We start from the raw sequence: 18,798 nt of genomic DNA, 5'->3' as shown, positions 1-18,798 counted from the left end.
TCAACACGTTCACTAACTACCACAGCGTTGAAAACACTATATTCCAATACGACGCTCCACTTCTGGTCACACTCCCAGTGTTGAATGATCTATAATTACAACAGCTCAACACTGAACACACTGAGAGCATTATAATATTATTATGTACAGCTCTATTTACAGTCAACACACGTATTTCAACAGAAATCAGCATTAGAGAACTTACATATTCATATTTCAAAGTTATGCCAAATTGAAGTTTTTCTAACTTAAAAGGGAATATACCTGAAGCATATTTCCTAACTGAGAAATATTCTGTCACATTCATACACTTAAATATGAATCTTACAAATGATTATAAAAAGGCCCTTGCTTTAAATGACTTCACATCTGCAAATGGAGAGCATAATTTCTTTCACTGCTTTGTTTAGATCTGGTTCCTCTCTCTTCCACAGTTGTGTTTCTTAACCATAACATTATTCCTAGAGATATTCCTGAGATTCTGTATTAAGATGAGCTCAGGGCTATGGGCTAGCCATTTAATCACTTCAGTGTTAATAGCTTTATCATTTTGCAGTGTGATGGGGCATTGTTTTGTATAAAAAAAGTTACCTAGTAGAGAGATGTGTGCAGAGAAGTATGTACATGTTGCAGAAACAAGTATCTGATTGACAGGATCGCAGCTTTGTACCTGTATAGGATGGCCAATGATTCTCAACGTTTCTTCCTCCAAAGGTAAATGAGGTTTTTCACAAACTTTGGGTTTAATCTGTCCCCAGTTTGATATTAAACATAAATATTGACCCAAATAAATCAAACTTGCTCTCATCATTAAAGGAATCTTTGGACCCACACATCCACACAAAATGCTCCTCAGTTCCTCTTCAAGTCTGGACGTTTGATTTTATTTATTTATTTATTTATTTGGTGATGAGAGGCTTGTTTAATGTAGAGTGGGCATGAAGTCTGAATGGTCTGAATTCTCTCAGATGGCGAGACATATGTAGATGCAGTACCATACCCATTTAGCTCTGAACTGGTGAGCAATTCCAACTGAAGCATCAAATTGATTCTCGATTGCAAGTCTCTGTCATCTTGTTCATTTGGACTTTTGTCTTGAACTGAATTTCTAGGGACTACAATGAATTAGTGTCATAATATATATTTAAAATTGTAGAAATATTCATATCTTTTCAACACATTGAAGGGTTATCCCTATGGCCTTTGTGTGAACAACTTACTGGCACAGTGGTTCATTCACATTTCTAGTTCACTATCTTGTCAAATGATTAGTGTTGCCAGATGCTAGAGCATCCCCAAGCCCCAGCCATGCTTCACTGTAGGAAGGGTGTTCTTTCCAACACATGATTCATTCTTCCTCCTCCAGACAGATTGCTGATTCATAAATGTAAGCACAAAATGATCCTCTTCTATTTCTTTGCTCTGCAGAACAGAATCCTAAAACATCTGTGGCTTATTTCTATGGTTTTGAGCATTTTTGAACTTTTTCACTTTTTTATGTTGATAGATGTTTTAGTGAAATGATGAACACTTTTCTGTGTAAATATGTTGTTTATGGCACATTCTTCTTAGCTATTATGACCCCAGTTCTTAAACTCATCTCTTGCTTGTTCGTTCAGTTTTCCTCAAACTGGCAACCTTCATGTCTGAGGAGACAGACAGCTCTCTCCACTGTTTTGAAACTGTGTTATAGTTCCGATTTTAAACGCTCGGTGTCAATATTACAGATTGCTACTTTAAGGCAGATTTATGCTTCAGAATCAAATCAACAGATGCAAACATGGGATTTTCCCCACTTCGGTCCTTACTCAGATATGGCCATATTAACTTTTTCAAACACTCTGTGAGGTCAAAAACAGTGTCTGAGGAAATCTCTCACCAGGAATTACCATCTGGCAGATTTTATGGTGTTAAAATATGTTGTACAGATGTTAATATCTCCACATTTTCTCAGTTAATCTCTCCACAACTTGATCCATGTTTGGGCAGTTGGACTGTGTCACCATGATGTGTAATTACCTTTTGGGAGAGATGTGTCAAGCTATAGCATAGGGTATAGTGTGGGCCGTGGCTACTCAGTGTCTACATGATTCAGTGCAGAAGCATTACTGTCCAAACTTTTGTGCCTGCTGCCACCAAATCTTGCTGCAGGTTGTTTTTCATTTTGACCATCTACCTCTTCAGGAATCTGGTGGCAGCCAGTGATAGCTTCCTGTTTCTGTCAGGTCCAGGTCATGTAGCCAGTGTTCCTTTAACTTTAAACTATGCTTGTTAAGCTATTTTAATTGTTTTTGTTTGACTGTTTTGTAGCAAACATCTGAAAGTATATTTTGTTAATAAACCTCATTTCCAATAGAGGTTGAATAGTTCTGATTGCAAATGATTGTGCCTTTTGTCCATGATAGGATGATTTTAAACCAGGATAAGTAATTTAGATAGTTAGGATAATGTAATTGATCTGTCCTTTTGATGTATATTGTGTGATGAAATAAAGGTGTATGCTGAATGTAAATCCTGCTGTACAGAATATAGCATACTATAATATTCTCAGGACTGTGGTTGTCAGTCAGAATATTCAGCATGTGTGCTGACCATATGAGAGTGTATGTGGCGCTGTAGTGTTTTATATTCAACGATGAGAGCATTATACACTTATATACTACTGCTGTGCTAAGATTGGCTGCTCCTCTAAATGTTCATTAATATATTTCTGTTTTTATACACACTGAAAACACCCATTCACTGATTTACTACTGCTTATCTACACATTGAACACATACATTCACCAGTTTTCTACTGTTCTTCCACACACACTAAACACACATTCATTAATCTGCTCTTCTGCATACAGTGAACACACAACTTACTAATGCACATGTTCACACGTTCACAAATCTACTGCTACACTCACTGAACACAGGTACCCACTGATCTAATACTGCTGTTATAAAAACACACATGTGCATGGACTTTTTTTAACTGCATTAAATGATGCATGAAAACTATAGAGGACATGCTTTATACAGGAATATATGTAGACATTAAAAATATAAAAATAATACACAAAAATTAGCTATCATTTTTCTAGGCATAGGCTAGTCTGGGTTTAAACCCATATTGCAGCTTGCATTCCTATTTTGTCTGTCATAAAATATATTGTACACTCTCAGAAAAAAAGGTCTTTTAGAGGTACATTATTGGTCACTAAAGGTATAAACAGTGTAAATGTACCTTTAAACGTACAACAGTGCTGTTAAAATCAAGTTTTATTCCTTAAAGGTACATTGCACTCTCTTCACCAAAAGGACAGGTGGATATTTGTAGAATTTCATTATAGGACTGTGTGATATATAACAACATAAGTCTTGGAGATGAAATGGAACATGTGGAATCAACACAATTGTAAAAACTGCAATTAATAAAGTACAGCTGTGTTCCCTATTATTATTATTTAGTCAAAATATAATAATGATTTGCCCCCTCCAGGGTGTATTCCTGCCTTGCGCCCAATGATTCCAGGTAGGCCCTGGACCCACCGCGACCCTGAACTGGATAAGCGCTTACAGATAATGAATGAATGAATGAATAATAATGATTTTTATAGTTTAGAAAATCACAACTTTGGTGTGGTATGTAAAATCATAAAAGGCCAAAACACAAAAAAATACTCCTAGTCATTTTAAACTGCATTTCAGGAACGTGACACTTTATTCAGTAACACGTTTTGGGGTCGTTTCCCAGACAGGAAGTAAGCCTAGTCCTGAACTACACAGCATTTTCTATTGTGATTTCCCATTGAAAGAGGCTTCCTCCCTGTCTGGGAAACCGCCCCTGTGTGTTTAGCATGTAATCAGAAATTTCTTTAAGCATCCTCTTGGTGGCGCTCTTGTTCAGAAAAAGTTTTTTTCGTGTTGATTTTCCCCCAGATTTAATTAAATGATACATTTAAATATATTTATTAAATCATAACTTTTCATATGTTATTACTAGAAATACTGCAATTAAAACTTCAGATGAAACAGAGATACACATTTAAAACCTCATTCACAGAGAATAAAACAAAATGTAAGACCCAGCAGTGGTCACTTATTAAAAAAAAAAGAATACTCTTTAAAAATCACCAGACCACCACTAGGCCATATTATTGTCAGCTCCAATGAATTATAGGTTAAATACACAAATTATGACACATAAATATAATAGACATGTGGTATAAAACCATTTTTTAACTGTTATAACTCTTCTGAAATTCAGTACACACATTTTAAAAAAAGTAAGAAAAGTTCAAATTTTTGGGTAAATACAGTGCTGCATCACAAAATATTCACATAATTAACACCAAGTGTAAAACAAAGGTCTTCAAGGAAGGCAGACAGTGTTTACATACCCATAGCATACATAGTATTTTCACGTGTACACACACACACACACACACACAGAGAGAGAGAGAGAGGAATGATTAGCTGTGGCAAATTGTTCTTTGCTGAACACAAAGAAGGCATGTGTCCAAAAGATACTTTAATGTTGCAGTTTAACATATTATTAAATAAACAGAAAGGTTTTGATAGAACAGCCCTGGATATAATAAGGTCAAAAGGCCATGATTCTTTATGATTACTGAAGAATGAAACTGTAGCTCAGGCCAACATATGCTCATTGCAGGAAACTAATCAAGCTCCTATTTGAAATAAATAATAGTACATTGTGCATCAGTGCTTACTACCTATGAAATGTACTATAAAAATCCATCAGTTTCAAAACTGATGAAAATTTTTGCACTAAATCATCCAGTTTATTATTTTTTCAGTGAATACATGAAATGAAGTGTGTTGGATGTATATGCTCTAGTTGCCTATTCCAAAACGTCAAAGCTTAATTAGCAGTTTTAATATAACACTTTATATGAATCACAGGCAACTGACTTTTCAATTTGAAAAAAGGATACAGGCCACTGCAGAGTAAATACATATACACATTATTTAAAAAATAGATTTCAGCTAAGTACTGCAAATGTGCTAGTAGCATTGGGGGAGTTGCAGTTCATAAAATACTAGCAACATTCACCCATCACCCAGTTTGTCTGGAAAACAAATCAACCTGCCACTGAAATTCTTAATTTGGGCATCCCCACTTTTTTTGTAATTATAGTTAAATTCCACATCCAGGATCTCTACTAAGAATTAATTTTATGCCAGTCTGTTTGATAGTATAATATTACACTTTAATAGGACAACATAGCTCAGAGATAAAACAGATTCCTTATAATAATGCCCATTTCTTTCAAAACAATCAGGTCATTTTAAAACATACTCAACAGCACTCTACCCATTCAGAAGTTAAGCATGCTAGATGGCCATGGTAATCTGAAAATGTAATAATTTTCTCTTAAGCATCTCAGCACAATATTAATTCTATACATCTACCAGGTCTGCACAAGCAATAATGACACATGGTGTCATTGCAGCCAAGCACTGAATATCACCACATGTCCAATATTATGGATGCTGCATTAATGAATACATTTTAAAAATGTCCATAACACATATCCCTGCAAGAACTATACAGGTGTGCTTAAATGTAATCATGCATGTAGATTGATTATATGAAATATTTTTAAAGATAAAACATATGCTTGTTTGTAATGTTGTAAAATGTCGTCCTTAACAGGACTGCTCTGTTAATAACAGTGCAAGATATAAATAAAGCATGTGAACCTGTGCCATAATAAAAAAGGAGAAAAATTAGATAATTCAGTCACAGTCTCTCACACACACACACACACGTCTAACTTGTATCTGCACAACCCTTCTAACTATTAAAGTTAAGTTACATCTGCACATGGACTCTAAAATCACCAAACCCAATGTAGACTAGAGAGCCTCTCAGAAACTGCATTCATTGGAATAACTGAGCTTTCTTTAATGCCTTGAAGATGAGCTGGAGCGGTGTTTGTGATGTACAGCTGATCACCCAATATCAGAACATCAGTGTAAAAAACTTTCCAGAAGTTTAGAGGCTGTCACTGCAACAAAAACTGTACAGTAAATAACAGTTTATGCTGCAAAAACTTGTTTCCTTTACAGGAATGTTATAGGCACAATCATGATCATGGTAAGCAGCACCATTATTTTGCAAAGTGAGTGCCACCTAATGTACCACCAACCCTCAGGTTCAGATTTGGTCATAAAACCTCATGCTAAGGAGTACCCTGTGCATTCCACTCTCACTCTCCATATTATTGTCCTTGTAGACTCAATTTTTTCTAACATTTTATCTCCCACTGGAGTCTGTGTGCCCCAGCCATGGCTACTGCTTGTTGCTTGTTCCATTAGCTTTATTCTTCCCAGAGCCTCCTTTTCTCCGCCGGGGTGGCTGGGCATGGTTGCTGGAGTTTCTATCAGCTTTTTGAGGAAAAATTAAAACAAGACGCTTAATAATTTTTTTAGAATTTTGATTAGTCTTTTTCATAGAGCCACATTTATTTTTGGCTGTAGCTTACCTTTAATGGTCTCAGGGATGTAACCACACGAATCAATGAAGCTGCCATCATCATAATCGATGGTACTCTTAAAGAAAGGCTTCAATCAGATTATTTTGCAACAAGCACCACTACAAAGACTATATAGCCATACATGGCCAAATACCAATATAGGCAATATAGATTAAATGTGAAATTAAATGAAACTACTATATCACCAAAATTAATAAATGTCTTTTTTTTAATATCTGTTCTACTGTCTCCAAACTGTCAGTAAATTCAGATGTGCACCTTCAGCTTCACACCATAGTTCTGCTCATACCACACCATCCCATAGAGGCAGAGAGAAGTAATAAAAGCCTGAGAAAGAAAGAGGGTGCATTATCATGAATGGAACAGGATGATTTTATTAAGACATGAAATGCATGACTAAGAACATGACATCACATAGTGTGAGTGATGTAAAATCAAATTAAGTGATTTGTTATTTTTTGTTAATAATACTTAGCAGCCCATAGCAGAGTACCTTAACTTCAAGAGTTTTATACAAATTAAACTTAATATCTTGATGATTAGGAAAATATTGATGAGGAAAATTGGGTGTTTACCATATTTTCACAAGAAAATATAAGTGACTACAATACTTACCACACACAAAAGCCAGAGTACCACATACATGACCTGTGTATTGGAGAACAGATCCTGTCCAAATTTAACACATGCCAAAGCTTCAAGAAAAGCAATAGCCCTGTTTACAAGGGAAACAATAGCTAATTACAAGATTTTACGACTACTTGAACAATAAAAAAAAAAAACTCAGTATGTTTTGGAACTTACTTACTTGCAGACAGACAGACAGGCTCCAACCCACTCACTCACCCACCCACCCACTCACCAGAGTAATGCACATTAATTCAAGTCACTAGACTGGACAGACAGCATAGCAGAATTCAGCATGGCTATTTAGGCCTGGAAACAGGGGCTTTATTGTCTGATTTGTCATGGAAAAACCATCAGCTACAAAATCATTTGTGATGAACAGATACATTCAGTTTTGAAAACTCCTTATTATACACATGTTGTTGTTGTTTATTTTTTTATTACTTTTCTAATTGGAAAATAAGTTACGAATCCACTACAGAGAACAAATGTTGTTATTTACCTGCAAATTATCCCTGTCTTTTCTTAACTTAAAGTGGAAGTCAACATAAAAAATATATGGATAAAAAGGAACAATACATTACTCATATTTTGACCTTAAAATTAAAACTTTTGGAGTAGGTTAGGAAACCACCCCCAATCTCTCACCCATCACTGACTTCAGAACAGTGCTATAAAAGTGAATAACACTCTGCAACTGTGGAGGGAGCACAGGAGCAAAAATACAAAATCTTTCATATTGTTCCTTTAAAATGCATTCAAGTATAGTTTACTTGTACTTATTATTACTAAGAAAATTAACATGAATTTTGACCAGGGGTGCACCAGCTTTTGTTTACGAGTGTATGCTCTTCTTAAGAGAGGTGTAGCTCCCCTTTTTTGGCTCCATGCATATTATTTTGCCCAGGGTTTTTCTAAGGCATACTGCAACATAAAGCATATTATCACACAATGAGTCAACAAATATTTGTACTCACCCAAACACCCAACACTGTGTTCCCACTCTTTTGCACTGAATGTCTGTAAGGTATGCATAGTATTGCCTAAATCAAAACATAAAATACAGCACATAAAAATGAAATACAGAATGAAGCTTAATTTATATAGTCATTTTTTTTAGAACACACGATTATTAGCTCAACACCTGAAATAGGCTAGCCTTTACCACCTTCAGTCCAGCATGGACCACAATGGTACCCATTAGCCCACACAGAATTACAGCAAGAATTATGAAGCTTTGCTTCCAAACAAAACAAAATAGTCTTTCCAGTTCCCTCTAATAAGGCATTGTTGAGTCAAAATAATCATTTACTCTGCACTAAATGATGTGTGTGAATGCTGTCCAATATACACTGTCAAGGATTTCAACATCGATGAAGAAGAATTGTCGATGATGCCAACAAGAAAGCCAAAGAAATCCAGTGCAAATCTAAAATCCACAGTCACTTGGCTACTTTCTAACTTGTGTCTCACAGAGAACACAAAAACATAATGGATTCATTAATGCACCTTTGCCTTGTTCCTTGAAAAATGTCACTTATGTAGTCAGGTATTAGACAGAATTTTTCCATTAGAATTTTGTGTTTGTATTCTCTGGAATCATCTCCTTCAAGGCAAAGTCTTTGGGATCATTGGGTACCAATACTCCTCCTTGGATCACCACCTTAACGTGGTGGAGGGGTTTGCGTGCCTGCGTGAGCCTAGGAGCTATGTTGTCGGGGGCAATAGCCCCTGGTAGGGTCTCCCAAGGCAAATTGGTCCTAGGTGATGGGCCAGACAAAGAGTGATCCATAAAGACACAGATGAAAGAGACAACGAGGACACAGCCTCCCTTGCCCGGAGCAGGGTTACCGGGGCCTCACCCTGGAGCCAGGCCTGGGGGAGGGGCTCCTTGGCGAGCGCCTGGTGGCCGGACTTTCACCTATGGGGTCCGGCCGGGCTTAGCCCGAAGGGGATACATGGGTCCACTCTCCCATGGGCCCACCACCTGTGGGAGAGGTAGTAATCCGGGTCTGGTGCATTGTGGATCGGGTGGTGGTCGGGGTCGGGGGCCCTGGCGTTCCGATCCTCGGTTACTGAAACTGGCTTTTGGAACATGGAACGTAACCTCTCTGGTGGGAAAAGAGCCTGAGCTGGTGCGCGAGGTTGAGAGGTACCGACTAGATATAGTTGGGCTCACCTCGACACACAGTATGGGCTCTGGAACCAATCTCCTCGAGAGGGGCTGGATGCTCTTTCACTCTGGAGTTGCCCAGGGTGAGAGGCGTAAGGCAGGTGTGGGCTTACTCATAGCCCCCTGGCTTAGCGCCTGTACGTTGGGGTTTACCCCAGTGGACGAGAGGGTAATTTCCCTGCGCCTTCGGGTTGGGGAAAGGGCTCTGACAGTTCAGAGTACCATGCCTTCTTGGGGACCCTAGAGGGAGTGCTGGAGAACACTCATTCTGGGGACTCCATTGTTCTGCTGGGGGACTTCAACGCTCACGTGGGTAATGACAGTGAGACCTGGAGGGGCGTGATTGGGAGGAACGGCCCCGCTGATCTGAACCCGAGTGGTGTTCAGTTATTGGATTTCTGTGCTCGTCACAGTTTGTCCATTACGAACACCATGTTCGAACATAAGGGTGTCCACAAGTACACCTGGCATCAGGACACCCTAGGCCGCATTTCGATGATCGATTTTATAGTCGTATCATCTGACCTGCGGCCATATGTTCTGGACACTCGGGTGAAGAGAGGCGCTGAGCTGTCAACTGATCACCACCTTGTGGTGTGTTGGATCAGATGGCGGGGGAGGATGCCGGACAGACCTGGCAGGCCCAAACGTGTGTTGAGGGTTTGCTGGGAACGTTTGGCAGAGGAACCTGTCAGAAAGATCTTCAACTCCCACATCCGGCAGAGCTTCGACTGCATCCCGGGGGAGGCTGGTGACATTGAGTCCGAGTGGGCCATGTTCCGGACCTCCATTGTTGAGGCGGCTGAACGGAGCTGTGGCTGCAAGGTTGTCGGTGCCTGTCGGGGTGGCAATCCCCGCACTCGGTGGTGGACACCCCGGGTGAGGGAGGCTGTCAAGCTGAAGAAGGAGTCCTATCGAGCATGGTTGGCTCAGGGGACTCCGGAGGCAGCCGACAGGTACCGAGGAGCCAAGCGGCTCGCAGCCTCGGCAGTCGCTAAGGCAAAAACTCGGGTGTGGGAGGAGTTCGGTGAGAACATGGAAAACGACTTTCGGTCGGCTCCGAGAAGTTTCTGGCAAACCGTCAGGCGACTCAGGAGGGGAAAGCAGTTTTCCACCAACACTGTATATGGTGGGGGCGGGGAACTGTTGACCTCGACTGGGGACGTCACCAGACGGTGGAAGGAATACTTCGAGGATCTTCTCAATCCCACCGGCACGTCTTCCGCAGAGGAAGCAGAGCTTGGGGACCCCGGGGGGGGCTCGTCTATCACTGGGGCTGAAGTGGCCAAGGTGGTAGGGAAACTCCTTGGCGGTAGGGCCCCGGGGGTGGATGAGGTTCACCCCGGGTTCCTCAAGGCTCTGGATGTTGTGGGGCTGTCCTGGTTGACACGTCTTTGCAACATCGCGTGGACATCGGGGGCAGTGCCTCTGGACTGGCAGACTGGGGTGGTGGTTCCCCTTTTTAAAAAGGGGGATCGGAGGGTGTGTTCCAACTATAGGGGGATCACACTCCTCAGCCTCCCCGGTAAGGTCTATGCGGGGGTACTGGAGAAGAGAGTCCGACCGATAGTTGAACCTCGGATCCAGGAGGAACAATGCGGATTCCGCCCTGGTTGTGGAACACAGGACCAGCTCTTTACCCTCGCTAGGATCCTGGAGGGTGCATAGGAGTTTGCTCAACCAGTCTACATGTGTTTTGTGGATCTGGAGAAGGCATTCGACCGTGTCCCTCGGGGTATTCTGTGGGGGGTGCTCAGGGAGTATGGGGTACTGGGCTCTTTGTTACGAGCTATCCAGTCCCTGTACAAACAGAGCAGGAGTCTGGTTCGTATGGCTGGCAGTAAGTCCGACTGGTTTCCAGTCGGAGTTGGACTCCGTCAGGGCTGCCCGTTGTCACCGGTTCTGTTCACAATTTTTATGGACAGAATTTCTCGGCGTAGCCAAGTGGCGGAGGGTGTCCGGCGGGCTCTGTACCGGTCCGTTGTGGTGAAGAAAGAGCTGAGCAGAAAAGCAAAGCTCTCGATTTACCGGTCAATCTACGTCCCAACCCTCACCTATGGTCACGAGCTTTGGGTAGTGACCAAAAGAACGAGATCGCGGGTACAAGCGGCTGAAATGAGTTTTCTCCGCAGGATGTCTGGACTCTCCCTTAGAGACAGGGTTAGGAGCTCGGACATCCGGGAGAAACTCGGAGTGGAGCCGCTGCTCCTCCACGTCGAGAGGAGCCAGTTGAGGTGGTTCGGGCATCTGGTTCGGATGCCTCCTGGACACCTTCCTGGAGAGGTGTTCCGGGCATGTCCAACGGGGAGGAGGCCCCGGGGCAGACCAAGAACACGCTGGAGAGACTATATGTCTCGACTGGCCTGGGAACGCCTCGGTATACCCCCATAGGAGCTGGCGTCGGTGGCTGGGGAGAGGGAGGTCTGGGTTTCTTTGCTCCGACTGCTTCCCCCGCGACCCGGACCCGGATAAGCGGTGGATAATGGATGGATGGATGGGTACCAATTTCCACAGCATGAAACACTGTTACAATACTCCAGTACTGCAGTATCCTAACCACTCTAGCCACTTTTTTTCCAGCATTCTTGGAAAAAGGACACATTCAGCTTCCTGTTCCATCTACATAAACACTGAACTCATTGTTTTCTACAGGAGTGCAGTAAGGGTTCATAGAGGGACAGTACCTCACAGTGGGGGCAGTGATGATCCCAATGAAGAGAATTCGGCACCAGCTGAGAGGGTGAGAGGCCTGGAACACGAAGATGTGTTTCAGGAAGAATGTGTTCAGTTCTGTAAGCTGATCAAAGCAGAGAGAACACACACAAGAGAGCACAAGTAAAAAGATGGTCTCTGAATATTTGTGCAACCCATAAAGCATAATAATATAGACTTATCTCTGAAATAATACTAACACACATTTAATTTAAGTATATATTTGTATAAAATGTTAGCCAAAGAGGCACACACCTGCCAAATGATCATGAAGAGGTATATGCCTGCCACTCTTTGAAATGAGGACTTGGGGTCAAACCAACGTACATACGTCCAGCTGGCTGGGGTAAACTGCAGGACAGCACGCTTTAGCTTCCCTGTGGTACTGTGGATGTCCCTGAACACATAGATAGCCACAGGAAATAACACACACACACACATTTCGACTGTAATCCCTGAATGAATTTCTCTACAAACCTTCTACAAACTAAAAGGGAGCATGGTTTAAAGGGAACATCTACGATTCTATAAACATCTAAAATTTTTATAAAATCAGATGTTGTTTCCTCACCATTTGCCAGCTCTCTCATCTGTTTGGGTGCTCGAAACTGGTATAATGCCCTTATAAAACTCCAGTGTCAGCAAACGGTTAAAAACAAAATGGTTCAGTCAGACATGATAGGCTTGCTCTCTTTCTGCTCAGGGCAGAGAAATAGCAAAGAGGTGTCCAGGATTAGGATATTGCTTTATTCCTGCTCCACTGGTGGGTAATGTTTACTTATTTTTGCTGGGGTAGAATATTTAAGCAGGAACCCAGTAAACAAAGAGCAAAAGTGTTACATTTCAAAAGCAGTGGAGCTTCAGAACGTAAACCAAGCAGAGAGAACTGCAGTTCCTCACAATTGTAGATTAGGCCTTTAAATCAGGGATGAGTGTAAGACACTATGTGTATGTGTATTTACATACTTTAAACATGCAGAAGGAAGTGTTGATGTCGATATCATAAATTAATTTGTCAATTTCAAACAAAATATGATTTTCCAATCACATTTAAAGTGACGTGTAGATGATTTCAACTCAGATCTCTGAAAATATCATGCCGTTTAATTTCATGTTTTTCTGTCATTGCCTTCCAAAACCTCATCAAACACACAATACAGTCATTACTATGTCACTATGTTTTGCAGGTGTCACTACAAAAGCAAATACATTCTACAAAAGAAAATACATACCAGATTTCATCACTAGTTGGTTATATTACTGGTGCATCTAATGACAACGTTTCATTTGCTTTTCATTTGTGCAAAACACTTGGCTCTGTTGATCTTGCAGCAGTCAAGCACAAATCTGACCTCACCTAGCAAAACTGGTTTTCACCTGGATCACAACAGATCTCTCATGAGATGATAAGACTGATCTCACCTTTCCCTTTTCTTTGTTGTACATACTTTTAAAGCAGAAACATTCCATGCTTCTTCGAATGTATGGCTTACTTGATACTGGCCCAGTGATATGTGCGCATCTCCAGAAAACGACATACGGTCATTCCAAGCCAGATGCCACCACCATTACACAACAGGATGTCAAGAATAACCTGATCCCACCAGCATTCAGCAAAGTTAGGCAGCAAGTGCATGAAGAACAACTGAGAAATAGAGAGAGAGAGAGAATTTATGTGAGAACAAAGAAACTAATAAAATGGAAAAAGAATAAACAGATATGAAAATGAGCTATGGGCAAGAACTTACCCTAAAGGGACAGATGAAAAAATGATCTATTGCTTATGCTGATAGAGCAATTTGGTATTAACATTGCCTCAAAAACATAGAACAATTTTTGGGAAACATCTCTATGTATCAGACAATAATGTGTTTAACACTAGTGCAGGGGTTCTAAACTGTGTCACCGAAAAACCACAACCCATGCCTTAACTGAAATATGTGATTTTTAAAAAATACAGAATTAAATACAGGGTATTGTGACATGGAGCTATCGCAGCACTGTTATGAGCATCAGTTTTGTAGTGTCCATACATTGCCTGGAGGTAGGAATTCCATCATACATTTACCCTTTAAAACATGGTGTGTGACCACTTTCTGGTGTTCAATCAACTGTTTCTTCAGTTTCTTCAACTGTCATTCAACAAATACAGCCACAATCACAAGACATTTTGGTATCCAGCAAAAAGTCATTGTTGTCTGCCGTCCACCTACATGATCAATGGGGACAGATATCCTGGCCAAGTGGCCTAATGCACATTTGATCTTATATACCCAGGAATAAGTCTAAGGGTTAATTCAATTTCATCCCATGCTCCTACCACTTAGCCCTACATCGCTGTTTTACCTAGGATGTCTCAGTTCTTCTTGGGATAGAAGTGTAGCCCTAGTTTTGGTTCTTCAAACAGAGATTTGGAGTGTTATGAAGTTCTTTTGAATCACCAGCAATTAAGTTGCAAAAGCATCCAAACAAACTCACAAATGTCAGTATTTTCTCCTTTAAAATCTATGATAAATATTGTATTTTTTTATTTTAATGCATTTTTAATGTATTATGAAACTTTACTTCAAGGGTGGCCAACCCACAGCTCACAAGCCTCACGCGGGGCTTATCCTGTATAAGTGTGGCTCTTCTATTCATGATTAAAAAAAAATAAAATCAAGTAAAAAAGGCCATTTGATCCATTCTATATTCATGATGAAATGGGAAAAACACTTTCTGATTTGTAAACATCAAACCACTCCATCTGTTTCTGTGGCTATGGTCAGGATAACTCTTTAGGAGTGTAATGAGGTTTAAAATGTCACACGTCAACACATACTGTGTCTTAAAAAACCCTGCGACATGGGGCAGATATTGCTCTGGAATGTCCATCATTAATTTTAAGAGAATTGTTCCAAAGCGGTCCCTCTGAGTCACATGGAATACTGTCAAAGTAAATAGAGATAGTAAAGAGCAATCCATGCCCAAATATTTGATACTTTACGCTTCTGGAATTGAAATCCTCTGATTCGACTCTCAGTTTTTGATTTTCATAAGTTGCAATTTCTGTGCTGCTTTATCTCATCACAAGCATAAAACATCATTGCACATGATAAACTGATGTCTCAGTATTTAACTGAATATATGATTGCTGAACACATCTGTCATTCATCAACATTCGCCAACAAACATTTTAAGCACCACAACCCATAGCTCAGTTCCAAGGGGCAAGTTGACAATTGAAAACAAATGTAGGGGTAAAAATTAGAAATGAAATTGGGTCTAAATCTCTACATGATTAATCACTTATCTGGGAATATATAGGGCATGCAGAATTTGGATTGTACCTCTGTAAGTTCCCATGTGATGCTGATGGTCCAGCAGAGTCCATAACTGCGGATGAGCAGGGCCTTCATAGCCCATCCCCAGAAGTGGCCAAATGCAAAAATGTCAAAATGACTTAGGATACGTTCCCATGTGATAACGTGACAGTTAATGGCATATTCCTGCACAATAGTGAGAAGTGAAACAGAGAGAGAGAGAGTAAGAGGGAGGTAAGAACAAGATGAAATGTTCAAATTAACATATCAGAAAAAAAATCATTTTGAAAACAGTGCATATTTAACAGAGATACCAACTTAAACTGAGATACCAAAGCAACGCAGGCCTTCCTAAAGAGTGGAAAACTGATTTCTACAGTTGACTCAAAAACCAAACCAAACACACAGCTAATCATGCTTTAAATGACTGCAAGCAAATTCACCATCATTTAAAGGGTATCAGCTAAATCTAAAGGGAAGGTTGTCAGGAATCCAGCAACTCTGCTACAAGACCTCAGCAGCTGGCTATTGTTTTGTTCACCCATTAATCAAATTTCATTGGATTATTACAGCACAGCTCTGACCTGAATATACGCACTCTAATCCCAGCATTGTGGTGTTTCTCTGGCAGTGAACTGATTGGGTTGCGCCACGGCCTGTGTCAGATTCTGAAAGATGTGATATTGAAATAGTGATGTCTGGTTGCCTCTCAGATAGCAGACACATTTGAGCCAATCTGTGCAACTCTTGGCACTTATGGCTTTGTTACAGCGCTGGCAAGAAAACACAGACTACAATCTTAAATAGACATTATACATATTCTACCACTAAGAATAGTGGTAGCTGTACTAAAAAGAATTTATGACCCTGTAGTTTTCTTTGTAAAGTTGCAATATTGAAGAAGTACTACAGTTAAACACTTTGAGCCAATTTCTCACCATAACATCAGCCTCACGAGTGGCATATCGTAGATCGGGGTCCAGCCAGTATATGAGGATCTTCACCTGCTCCCAGTTCAGGAAGATAAAGAACACCAAAAAGAGGAAGTAGAGGACACTAAGACCTGCAAAACATTGAACCAACATTCATAACTGAGAGGCCTCAGTCATCAAAGTTGCTGTCATAAAAGAACAGACAAATGTCCGTCAGGTTTACTCACCAAAAACCATGCGCCATATAGCAGGGTGTGGCCTGGTAAATGGACCTGAAATAAGATTCCAGTCATATAGACTTTGCAAAGACCTTCAAAAAGTCACAGGGCATATAACTACAGTATTCATTAGCCAAGACAATGTGCAAATAGCTTGAAATGCATTATAATAGACTCTATAAAAGACACAGTAGTTAGAAATTGAGCAGAACAGTGTGCACTAAACAAATTAATGTAGCTACTCAGCACAGTGTGGAGGCAAATTAATATTGTTGTACCATTAGGGAAAGCCAGAACACTGATTACAAGGAAGAAGGAGATGACCAGTGCGATTCCCACACGCAGATTGTTGTCAGGATCTGAATCATTCCTGTCAGAAGTGGAATAAACAATAAAAAACAGCAGAATACACACAATCAGTATACACACCAGTGGGAAACATCCCAATATTTTGTCATATACAAATTCATATGACACAGCATGCTTTTCTCAATTCACCCTCTAAATAATATTGTTTAACTGGATATAATCTTATTAAACTTTGATTTAAAAAGGAGTCCTTAATGTCTAGGTAATGTTTAGATAAAATGCAGACCTACCACTGCACCCTGTCTAATCCAACATAAAACCTCACAAAAACTAATATGATTGAATTTACTGTGAATGTACAAATATCATGTTGTATTTTGCTATTTGACGCCTATGAGTCACACAATAAATACTATATGTCTAATATGGTGTAGGACCTTTTGTGCTACAAAACAGCTCTGACACATCCAGGCTCTATTCCGAAAGTCCTCTGGGGAGGTGTCCTGTGATATCTGGCACCAGGACGTAAGAAGCAGGTTCTTTAAGTACTATAAGTTTGGGCGTCTGTGAATTGGGCATGTTTATATTTATTTACTTATTTATTTTTTTACATTGTGTGGAACCCAGTGTTCTGCTTTTGTCACCCAATGTGTTCCTGCCCTTTATTTTAAATTTCTAGTAAACTCCAGATATCACTGTGTATTTAGAGTAAGCCCCAGTAAACCACCAGTTGTAGAAATACTCAGAAGACAGGTCTCTGGTGCAAGCAGTTATCTGTTTTTCAAATTCTGATTTGTGCAACAAAAAAATGAACACAATCGAAATATTATGATATACACTTGTTACTCATAGCTTACCAACACAGAGGGAACATGGGCTCATTAACTGGTTAAATAATTTAATTAAAGGAATATTATCAACTTTATTACTTTCTAATTTAATTACATAAATTGTAGTCAATGATAAGAATAAGGATTTTGAATGACATCAACATTGCCCAGCTACATACACGTGGGCGGATGACACATACAGGATATTACAACATGCTCACAAATGATCAAGCTCATCACACACACACACACACACACCTCAAATACAACGGCACAGATTATTATAAGTTACACATGCTGAGGCATTATTCTTAACCTCTGCTAGATATTGTAAATACCACTTTCCACATAACCGTGAACAAACATTATTCAAACAATCCTCATTCAAGCCCTCTTTCCACTACACCTCTTATAAAGAGTGTTTACAGATGTCTGTACTCTAAAAACCCCACTAAATATCTGGAAGTTTAGCGACTTTAGAGAACTGACCTGGTGAAGGCGAAGTACATGATACTGATCACAGTGAAGGTGAGTAAAGTGATAGTATGCGGTTTGTAGAAAAACTCTATGGTAATATCCTCCACCTGTTGCTCGTTGATCATCCGAAAATGAAGTTTATAATTCACGTCGTCTTTGCTGATTGTCCGAGACCCTTGTGTGGACGCCATAGTCGCTGACAGAAGTTGTAGAGAAGTTAAACAGTATCTGTTATCCGTGTTGTGAACTCCAGCTCCTCATCCAGGTTCTCCTCCTCCTGCTGCTCCTGCTGCTTCTGTTCGAGCGGAGTTGAGCAGATGGAACCGAAGGGCGGACCCTGCGCACTCGCATCTATTTCAGCGCGTCCCATTGGCTGGGGGAGTGCACGCGGATACAACGCCTTCTCCCATTGGGTCCCAGAGCAGTCCCTCCGAGGCCAAACAACCTGAGGGCGGTGTTACAACTCCCTGTGCTTTTATGGCTCAAGAAAACAAAACCTAAACACCACCCCCTGCTGGCGACAAACATAGCCGAATGTAAATACTAAATTAATTGCAGTGTGTAACTACATTCACCCAGGTTCATGTATTTAAAGGAGATTGAACAAAGCTAAATATGTAACTATTATACATTGGATTTTTGCCTCTTCCTTTTAACTAGGACACATTACACAGTGCTGTCAAGTTGGGAGTGTCAAGGCCCATGAT

General features: G+C 40.4%; 1 protein-coding gene across 3 annotated transcripts; it reads right to left on the bottom strand.

Annotated features, from left to right (window-relative positions):
- Positions 1 to 3,349: 3,349 nt before the first annotated feature.
- Positions 3,350 to 18,448, bottom strand: ptdss1b (phosphatidylserine synthase 1b). 3 transcript variants are annotated; one of them, XM_066674754.1, is made up of 13 exons: positions 18,104 to 18,443; positions 16,754 to 16,845; positions 16,485 to 16,529; positions 16,264 to 16,388; positions 15,353 to 15,511; positions 13,517 to 13,668; positions 12,279 to 12,420; positions 11,996 to 12,108; positions 8,116 to 8,181; positions 7,127 to 7,226; positions 6,770 to 6,838; positions 6,500 to 6,566; positions 3,350 to 6,401 (listed from the first exon to the last, which is right to left on the bottom strand). In XM_066674754.1, the coding sequence occupies exons 1-13, from the start codon at positions 18,280 to 18,282 to the stop codon at positions 6,307 to 6,309; spliced, it is 1,404 nt and encodes a 467-aa protein (XP_066530851.1). In that variant the 5' UTR covers positions 18,283 to 18,443; the 3' UTR covers positions 3,350 to 6,306. The 3 variants fall into 3 exon arrangements, 2 of the variants coding, with proteins under 2 accessions (XP_066530851.1, XP_066530852.1); XM_066674755.1 differs by having other exon boundaries at positions 18,199 to 18,339; XR_010803671.1 differs by having other exon boundaries at positions 6,340 to 6,401; positions 7,127 to 7,159; positions 18,104 to 18,448.
- Positions 18,449 to 18,798: the final 350 nt, after the last annotated feature.

Source organism: Hoplias malabaricus, chromosome 6 (assembly GCF_029633855.1).
Source record: "Hoplias malabaricus isolate fHopMal1 chromosome 6, fHopMal1.hap1, whole genome shotgun sequence".
Lineage (NCBI taxonomy): Eukaryota > Metazoa > Chordata > Actinopteri > Characiformes > Erythrinidae > Hoplias > Hoplias malabaricus.
Note: the sequence above shows the minus strand (reverse complement) of the source record. Positions and strands in the feature narration are given on the sequence as shown.

Bases quoted from the DNA above. Each gene is read 5' to 3' on its own strand.
- ptdss1b (XM_066674754.1), bottom strand. From the start codon at position 18,282: ATGGCGTCCACACAAGGGTCTCGGACAATCAGCAAAGACGACGTGAAT. The intron at 6,567-6,769 runs GTGCACATCTGA...CCTTTCTTTAAG, and splicing joins ACTATGGTGTGAAGCTGAAG to AGTACCATCGATTATGATGA. The intron at 6,402-6,499 runs GTAAGCTACAGC...TTCCTCAAAAAG, and splicing joins CATCCCTGAGACCATTAAAG to CTGATAGAAACTCCAGCAAC.